This window comes from Arachis stenosperma, chromosome 5, assembly GCF_014773155.1.
Source record: "Arachis stenosperma cultivar V10309 chromosome 5, arast.V10309.gnm1.PFL2, whole genome shotgun sequence".
NCBI classification, from domain to species: Eukaryota; Viridiplantae; Streptophyta; class Magnoliopsida; order Fabales; family Fabaceae; genus Arachis; species Arachis stenosperma.
Genome location: NC_080381.1, coordinates 59,770,710 through 59,780,745, shown reverse-complemented (window position 1 = coordinate 59,780,745; position 10,036 = coordinate 59,770,710). Strand labels below are relative to the sequence as shown.

The 10,036-nt window shown below is 40.9% G+C and overlaps 1 protein-coding gene and 1 non-coding gene across 2 annotated transcripts; one reads left to right on the top strand and one right to left on the bottom strand.

Moving 5' to 3' along the window:
* Window positions 1-248: 248 nt before the first annotated feature.
* On the bottom strand, window positions 249-989 carry LOC130980830 (uncharacterized). Its single transcript, XM_057904471.1, has one exon. It carries the CDS (start codon window positions 987-989, stop codon window positions 249-251), a length of 741 nt encoding a protein of 246 aa, XP_057760454.1.
* A 7,119-nt stretch (window positions 990-8,108) lies between these two features.
* Window positions 8,109-8,216, top strand: LOC130983725 (small nucleolar RNA R71). The gene has a single exon (XR_009087703.1). It is a non-coding gene; the product is annotated as a small nucleolar RNA R71 (small nucleolar RNA).
* Window positions 8,217-10,036: the final 1,820 nt, after the last annotated feature.

Genomic DNA, 10,036 nt, shown 5'->3' with positions numbered 1-10,036 from the left:
TTCCAAATGACATAACCGTATACTCATAGTGACCACATCGAGTTCTAAATGCAGTCTTCGGTATATCTGATTTTTCACTCGAATCTGGTGATAGCCCGATCGCAAATCAATCTTCGAGAACACAATTGCACCTTTCAACTGATCCATCAAATCATCTATCCGTGGAAGTGGATACTTGTTCTTGATAGTGACTTTATTTAGCTGTTGGTAATCTACGCAAAGTCTCATTCCACCATCCTTCTTCTTTACTAGTAATACTGGAGCTCCCAAGGTGATGGACTAGGACGAATAAATTTCTTTCCAAGTAGCTCATCCAACTGCTTCTTCAAATCTTCAAGTTCCAATGGTGACATCCGGTACAGTGCTATGGAAATCGGTCCAGTTCCAGGTACTAGTTCAATGCTGAATTCTATCTCTCGCTGAGGAGGATACTCAGGTATGTCGTCTGGAAAAACATCAGGAAATTCCTTTACCACTCGGATTCGTTCTAAACTTAGTTCACTATCATTCGGGCTAGCCGCTAACAGAATGTACCCCTCACAATCACTTCCGTCTAAGGTAACTCTTACGGAATTCAGATATAAAGTATGAGACAGAAATGGTTTAATATCTAAACTATCAGATTGAATAACAGCAATTATCTCATAGCAATCAAGGAAAACATGATACTTAGATAACCAATATAATCCTAGAATAACTTCTAAACCACATAGAGTCAAACAGATTATATCATGTATAAAAGTTTTGTTCCTAATAGTGAATGGTACTTGCAAGCACATTAAACTGGTCAAAGCATTTTGGGATGCAGGTGTATGGACAATTAGATCAAAGTTCAACTCAGAGAAATCTAGTCCCAACTCACGAGCAATAGTTAAAGAAATAAAGGAATGTGATGCACCCGAGTCATACAGTACAGTTAGAAATCGATTTTTGACATAACACTGACCTTGGATCAGGGCATCTGATTGCATAACATCATCAGTAGTCATAGCAAACACTCGACCTTGTTGCTGGGTTTGTACTAGATTCCGAACAAATTTTCTTAGGTAGATCCTAGCTGTGTGTCCAGATTCCTCACAAGTAAAACAAGCGTTCGTTCCTTACAGCATCCAAATCTAACATAGCCATAGCCATGGAGATTATAATAGCTATGAAGATAGTTGTGCCTCGCATCGATTCATCATTCGAAACTCGATTAAACTATGCCTATTCACAGTTATTAAGGTCCTATCTGCACCAAACAATCAACATTAAGGTGATCAGTCATAATATCTCAAGTTAGTCATGAACATTCCCAAAATGAGCACTCATAGACATTCATGCCAAATGTATCTTGAAGATACCCTAACAGCATGAGACACACAAGCAGAATATGCAATGAAGCATAGTCAGTCCACTCCCCAGGCTCTATTGGGAACGAACTGCTCTGATACGAAATTGTAATGACCCAACTCCCAGTATGCCATGGTCATACAAGAAGCCAAGTGTTACCAACTTGTCCTTCCTAATTATTAACTATTACTTAATATATGAGCCTGTGCCTTGTTAGAACGATGCCAATTTTACGAGTAACTTTTTTTTATTCGTTATATCGCTGCGGGTGACAAGGTAAAATAAACAGGCATACATTGAGAGTAATAGAAAAACAGCATAAAGAAACATAGAAATACAGCTGATAATACACATCATGTACACTGTAACAAAACATGTAGCGTTCACAAAAGATCAAGTCAGTTTACATCCTCGTCATCCTACGTAGCTAATATATACACGACACTCCCAGGGCTTGGCCCATACAAAAAGCCGCTAAGCTGGCACCCAGGCTAGCCTAACCACTCTACAGCTCCTAGCTCTTGGGTGTACTAACACAAGTGAGAGACTAACTAACAGACAATGTGGTGCACGAAATTGTGATCACTACAACTTCGCACAACTAACCAGCAAGTGCACTGGGTCATCCAAGTAATAAACCTTACGCGAGTAAGGGTCGATCCCACGGAGATTGTTGGTATGAAGCAAGCTATGGTCACCTTGTAAATCTTAGTCAGGCAGACTCAAATGGGTATAGATGATATATGAATAAAACATAAAGATAAAGATAGAGATACTTATGCATATCATTGGTGAGAGCTTCAGATAAGCGTATGAAGATGCTTGTCCCTTCCGTCTCTCTGCTTTCCTACTGTCTTCATCCAATCCTTCTTACTCCTTTCCATGGCAAGCTTATGCAAGGGTTTCACCGTTGTCAGTGGCTACCTCCCATCCTCTCAGTGGAAATGTTCAACGTACCCTGTCACGGCACGGCTATCCATCTGTCGGTTCTCGATCAGGCCAGAATAGAATCCAGTGATTCTTTTGCGTCTGTCACTAACACCCCGCCCTCAGGAGTTTGAAGCACGTCACAGTCATTCAATCATTGAATCCTACTCAGAATACCACAGACAAGGTTAGACCTTCCGGATTCTCTTGAATGCCGCCATCAGTTCTTGCCTATACCACGAAGACTCTGATCTCACGGAATGGCTGGCTCGTTTGTCAGGCGAGCACTCGGTTGTCAGGCGATCAACCATGCATCGTGTATCAGGAATCTAAGAGATATTCACCCAATCTAAGGTAGAACGGAGGTGGTTGTCAGTCACACGTTCATAGGTGAGAATGATGATGAGTGTCACGGATCATCACATTCATCAAGTTGAAGAACAAATGATATCTTGGACAAAGAACAAGCGGAATTGAATAGAAGAACAATAGTAATTGCATTAATACTCGAGGTACAGCAGAGCTCCACACCTTAATCTATGGTGTGTAGAAACTCCACCGTTGAAAATATATAAGAACAAGGTCTAGGCATGGCCGAATGGCCAGCCTCCCAAAGTGATCAAAAGATCTAAAGATCAAAAGATTCCAAAGATCAGAAGATGAAAATACAATAGTAAAAGGTCCTACTTATAGAGAACTAGTAGCCTAAGGTGTACAGAGATGAGTAAATGACATAAAAATCCACTTCTGGGCCCACTTGGTGTGTGCTTGGGCTGAGCATTGAAGCATTTTCGTGTAGAGACTTCCCTTGGAGTTAAACGCCAGCTTTGGTGCCAGTTTGGGCGTTTAACTCCCATTCTTGTGCCAGTTCCAGCGTTTAACGCTGGAAATTCTGAAGGTGACTTTGAACGCCGGTTTGGGACATCAAATCTTGGGCAAAGTATGGACTATCATAATTGCTGGAAAGCCCAGGATGTCTACTTTCCAACGCCGTTGAGAGCGCGCCAATTGGGCTTCTGTAGCTCCAGAAAATCCACTTCGAGTGCAGGGAGGTCAGAATCCAACAGCATCTGCAGTCCTTTTCAGTCTCTGAATCAGATTTTTGCTCAGGTCCCTCAATTTCAGCCAGAAAATACCTGAAATCACAGAAAAACACACAAACTCACAGTAAAGTCCAGAAAAGTGAATTTTAGCTAAAAACTAATAAAAACATACTAAAAACTAACTAGATCATACTAAAAACATACTAAAAACAATGCCAAAAAGCGTACAAATTATCCCCTCATCACAACACCAAACTTAAATTGTTGCTTGTCCTCAAGCAACTGAAAATCAAATAAGATAAAAAGAAGAGAATATGCAATGAATTCCAAAAACATCTATGAAGATCAGTATTAATTAGATGAGCGGGGCTTTTAGCTTTTTGCCTCTGAATAGTTTTGACATCTCACTTTATCCTTTGAAATTCAGAATGATTGGCTTCTTTAGGAACTCAGAATCCAGATAGTGTTATTGATTCTCTTAGTTAAGTATGATGATTCTTGAACACAGCTACTTATTGAGTCTTGGCCGTGGCCCAAAGCACTCTGTCTTCCAGTATTACCACCGGATACATACATGCCACAGACACATAATTGGGTGAACCTTTTCAGATTGTGACTCAGCTTTGCTAGAGTCCCCAATTAGAGGTGTCCAGAGTTCTTAAGCACACTCTTTTTGCCTTGGATCACACTTTATTTCTTTCTTTTTCTTTCTCTCTCCTTTTTTTTGTATTCACTGCTTTTTCTTGCTTCAAGAATCATTTTTATGATTTTTCAGATCCTCAGTAACATGTCTCCTTTTTCATCATTCTTTCAAGAGCCAACATTCATGAACCACAAATTCAAAAGACATATGCACTGTTCAAGCATACATTCAGAAAACAAAAAGTATTGCCACCACATCAAAATAATTAAACTGCTATAAAATTCAAAATTCATGCAATTTTTCTCCTTTTCAATTAAGAACATTGTTTATTTAAGAAAGGTGATGGATTCATAGGACATTCATAACTTTAAGGCATAGATACTAATGATCATAAGACACAAACATGGATAAACATAAAGCATAATTTTCGAAAAACAGAAAAATAAAGAACAAGGAGATTAAAGAACGGGTCCACCTTAGTGATGGCGGCTTGTTCTTCCTCTTGAAGGTCTTATGGAGTGCTTGAGCTCCTCAATGTCTCTTCCTTGTCTTTGTTGCTCCTCTCTCATGATTCTTTGATCTTCTCTAATTTCATGGAGGAGGATGGAATGTTCTTGATGCTCCACCCTTAGTTGTCCCATGTTGGAACTCAATTCTCCTAGGGAGGTGTTAATTTGCTCCCAATAGTCTTGTGGAGGAAAGTGCATCCCTTGAGGCATCTTAGGGATCTCATGATGAGAGGGGTCTCTTGTTTGCTCCATCCTTTTCTTAGTGATGGGCTTGTCCTCATCAATGAGGATGTCTCCTTCTATGTCAACTCCTACTGAATAACAGAGGTGACAAATGAGATGAGGAAAGGCTAACCTTGCCAAGGTGGAGGACTTGTCCGCCACCTTATAGAGTTCTTGGGCTATAACCTCATGAACTTCCACTTCTTCTCCAATCATGATGCTATGGATCATGATGGCCCGGTCTAGAGTAACTTCGGACCGGTTGCTAGTGGGAATGATTGAGCGTTGGATAAACTCCAACCATCCTCTAGCCACGGGTTTGAGGTCATGCCTTCTCAATTGAACCGGCTTCCCTCTTGAATCTCTCTTCCATTGAGCGCCCTCTTCACAAATGTCAGTGAGGACTTGGTCCAACCTTTGATCAAAGTTGACCCTTCTAGTGTAAGGATGTTCATCTCCTTGCATCATGGGCAAGTTGAATGCCAACCTCACATTTTCCGGACTAAAATCTAAGTATTTCCCCCGAACCATTGTAAGCCAATTCTTTGGGTTCGGGTTCACACTTTGATCATGGCTCTTGGTGATCCATGCATTGGCATAGAACTCTTGAACCATTAAGATTCCGACTTGTTGAATGGGGTTGGTGAGAACTTCCCAACCTCTTCTTCGGATCTCATGTCGGATCTCCGGATATTCACTCTTTTTGAGTGAAAAAGGGACCTCGGGGATCACCTTCTTCAAGGCCACAACTTCATAGAAGTGGTCTTGATGCACCCTTGAGATGAATCTCTCCGTCTCCCATGACTCGGAGGTGGAAGCTTTTGCCTTCCCTTTCCTCTTTCTAGAGGTTTCTCTGGCCTTGGATGCCATAAATGGTTATGGAAAAACAAAAAGCAATGCTTTTACCACACCAAACTTAAAAGGTTTGCTCGTCCTCGAGCAAAAGAAGAAAGAAGAGAGTAGAAGAAGAAGAAATGAGGAAGAAGGGAATGGCTTTGTGTTCGGCCAAAGAGGGGGAGAAGTGATGTTTAGGTTGTTGGAAAATGAAGGGGTGAAGAAGGGTTATATAGGAGAGGGGGGCTCATGGTTCGGTCATGTATGGGTGGGTTTGGGAGGGAAAGTGGTTTGAATTTGAAGGGTGGGGTAGGTGGGGTTTTGTAGAGGATGGATGTGAGTGGTGAAGAGAAGATGGGATTTGATAGGTGAAGGGTTTTTGGGGAAGAGGTATTGAGGTGATTGGTGAATGGGGAAGAAGAGAGAGAGTGGTGGGGTTGGTGGGGATCCTGTGGGGTCCACAGATCCTGAGGTGTCAAGGAAAAGTCATCCCTGCACCAAGTGGCATGCAAATTTGCGTTTTTAGCCAATTCTGGCGTTAAACGCCGGGCTGGTGCCCATTTCTGGCGTTTAACGCCAGGTTCTTGCCCTTTCCTGGCGTTTAACGCCAGTCTGGTGCCCCTTTCTGGCGTTAAACGCCCAGAATGGTGCCAGACTGGGCGTTAAACGCCCAACTGCTAGCCTTACTGGCGTTTAAACGCCAGTAACATCTTCCTCCAGGGTGTGCTATTTTTCTTTCTATTTTTCATTCTGTTTTTGCTTTTTCAATTGTTTTTGTGACTTCTCATGATCATCAACCTACAGAAAATATAAAATAGCAAAGGAAAATAGATAAAATATAACATTGGGTTGCCTCCCAACAAGCGCTTCTTTATTGTCAGTAGCTTGACAGAGGGCTCTCATGGAGCCTCACAAATGCTCAGAGCAATGTTGGAACCTCCCAACACCAAACTTAGAGTTTGAATGTGGTGGTTCAACACCAAACTTAGAGTTTGGTTGTGGCCTCCCAACACCAAACTTAGAGTTTGACTGTGGGGGCTCTGTTTGACTCTGATTTGAGAGAAGCTCTTCATGCTTCCTCTCCATGGTGACAGAGGGATATCCTTGAGCCTTAAACACTAAGGATCCTTCATTCACTTGAATGGTCAATTCTCCTCTGTCCACATCAATCACAGCCTTTGCTGTGGCTAGGAAGGGTCTGCCAAGGATGATGGATTCGTCCATGCACTTCCCAGTCTCTAGGACTATGAAATCAGCAGGGATGTAATGGTCTTCAATCTTCACCAGAACATCCTCTACTAGTCCATAAGCTTGTTTTCTTGAATTGTCTGCCATCTCCAGTGAGATTCTTACAGCTTGCACCTCAAAGATCCCTAGCTTCTCCATTACAGAGAGAGGCATGAGGTTTACACTTGACCCTAAGTCACACAGAGCCTTCTTTAAGGTCATGGTGCCTATGGTACAAGGTATTGAAAACTTCCCAGGATCTTGTCTCTTTTGAGGTAATTTCTGCCTAGACAAGTCATCCAGTTCTTTGGTGAGCAAAGGAGGTTTGTTCTCCCAAGTCTCATTTCCAAATAACTTGTCATTTAGCTTCATGATTGCTCCAAGGTATTTAGCAACTTGCTCTTCAGTGACATACTCATCCTCTTCAGAGGAAGAATACTCATCAGAGCTCATGAATGGCAGAAGTAGGTCCAATGGAATCTCTATGGTCTCATTTTGAGCCTCAGATTCCCATGGTTCCTCATTGGGGAACTCAGTGGAGGCTAGTGCACGCCCAATGAGGTCTTCCTCAGTGGCGTTCACTTCCTCTCCTTCCTCTCCAAATTCGGCCATGTTGATGGCCTTGCACTCTCCTTTTGGATTTTCTTCTGTATTGCTTGGAAGAGTACTAGGAGGGAGTTCAGTAATTTTCTTGCTCAGCTGTCCCACTTGTGCCTCCAAATTCCTAATGGAGGACCTTGTTTCAGTCATGAAACTTTGAGTGGTTTTGATTAGATCAGAGACCATGGTTGCTAAGTCAGAGTGGTTCTGCTTAGAATTCTCTGTCTGTTGCTGAGAAGATGATGGAATAGGCTTGCCATTGCTAAACCTGTTTCTTCCACCATTATTGTTGTTGAAACCTTGTTGAGGTCTCTGTTGATCCTTCCATAAGAAATTTGGGTGATTTCTCCATGAAGAATTATAGGTGTTTCCATAGGGTTCTCCTAGGTAATTCACCTCTTCCATTGAAGGGTTCTCAGGATCATAAGCTTCTTCTTCAGATGAAGCATCCTTAGTACTGCTTGGTGCATTTTGCATTCCAGACAGACTTTGAGAAATCAAGTTGACTTACTGAGTCAATATTTTGTTCTGAGCCAATATGGCATTCAGAGTATCAATCTCAAGAACTCCTTTCTTCTGATTTGTCCCACTGTTCACAGGATTCCTTTCAGAAGTGTACATGAATTGGTTATTTGCAACCATTTCAATTAGCTCTTGAGCTTTTGTAGGCGTCTTCTTCAGATGAAGAGATCCTCCAGCAGAGCTATCCAAAGACATCTTGGATAGTTCAGACAGACCATCATAGAAAATACCTATGATGCTCCATTCAGAAAGCATGTCAGAAGGACATTTTCTGATTAATTGTTTGTATCTTTCCCAAGCTTCATAGAGGGACTCACCTTCCTTCTGTCTGAAGGTTTGGACTTCCACTCTAAGCTTACTCAATTTTTGAGGTGGAAAGAACTTTGCCAAGAAGGCATTGACTAGCTTTTCCCAAGAGTTCAGGCTGTCTTTAGGTTGTAAGTCCAACCATACTCTAGCTCTGTCTCTTACAGCAAAAGGGAATAGCATAAGTCTGTAGACCTCAGGGTCAACCCCATTAGTCTTGACAGTGTCACAGATTTGCAAGAACTCAGCTAAGAACTGATGAGGATCTTCCAATGGAAGTCCATGGAACTTGCAATTTTGTTGCATTAGAGAAACCAATTGAGGCTTAAGCTCAAAGTTGTTTGCTCCAATGGCAGGGATAGAGATGCTTCTCCCATAGAAGTCGGGAGTATGTGCAGTAAAGTCACCAAGCACCTTCCTTGCATTGTTGGCATTGTTGTTATTTTCGGCTGCCATGGGTTCTTCTTCTTTGAAGATTTCTGTTAGGTCCTCTACAGAGAGTTGTGCCTTAGCTTCTCTTAGCTTTCGCTTCAAGGTCCTTTCAGGTTCATGGTCAGCTTCAACAAGAATGCCTTTGTCTTTGCTCCTGCTCATATGAAAGAGAAGAGAACCAGAAAATATGGAATCCTCTATGTCACAGTATAGAGATTCCTTGAGGTGTCAGAGGAACAGAAAAATAGAAGGAAGAAGTAGAGAATTCGAACTTAGTGAGATAGAGTTCGAATTGTGCATTGAGGAGGAGTGGTACTCCACAAATAGAAGGATGTGAGAAGAGGGGAAGAAATTTCGAAAATTAAGTTAAAAAGATTTTAAAAATATTTTGAAAAACTTTAATTGATTTTCGAAAACCAAGAGTGGGAAAGAAATCAAGTTATTTTTGAAAAAGATTTTGAAATTAGAAGTTAAAAAGATATGATTGAAAACTATTTTGAAAAAGATGTGATTAAAAAGATATGATTGAAAAGTTATGGTTTTAAAGAGATATGATTGAAAAGATATGATTTGAAAACAATTTTAAAAAGATTTGATTTTAAAATTAATGACTTGGCTAACAAGAAAAGATATGATTCAAACATTAAACCTTTCTCAACAGAAAAGGCAACATACTTAAAATGTTCAATCAAATCATTAATTGTTAGCAAGTATCTTTGAAAAAGGAAAGAAATTGATTTTGAAAACATTTGATTGAAAAGATTTGATTTGAATAAGATTTGATTTTGAAAAACTTTGAAAACTTGAAAAAAATCTGAATTAAAAACAGAATCTTCCCTCTTGTGCCATCCTGGCGTTAAACGCCCAGAATGGTGCACATTCTGGCGTTTAATGCCCAATGCACTACCTTCTTGGGCATTAAACGCCCAACCAGGCACCCTGACTGGCGTTTAAACGCCAGTCTGTCCTTCTTCACTGGGCGTTTTGAACGCCCAGCTTTTTCTGTGTAATTCTTCTGCTGCATGTACTGAATCTTCAGTTCCCTGTACTATTGACTTGAAAATAGAACCAAGATCATATAAACAATGCATGCAAGACACCAAACTTAAAATGAGACACTAGACTCAACAAGAAACATAAAATTTTTTTGGTTTTTATGATTTTGTAGTTTTTTTTGTGCTTTTTCGAAAATTATATGAAAATAGAAAATAAAGGTTTCAGAATTCTTAATTTGAATTCCAGGAATCATTGCAATGCTAGTCTAAGACTCCGGTCCAGGAATTAGACATGGCTTCACAGCCAGCCAAGCTTTCAAAGAAAGCTTCGGTCCAAAACACTAGACATGGCCAATGGCCAGCCAAGTCTCAGCAGATCATTGCTCCAATAGCAAGATTGATAGAAATCAACAAGCTTTTGTGATGATAAGTTGAAACCTCGGT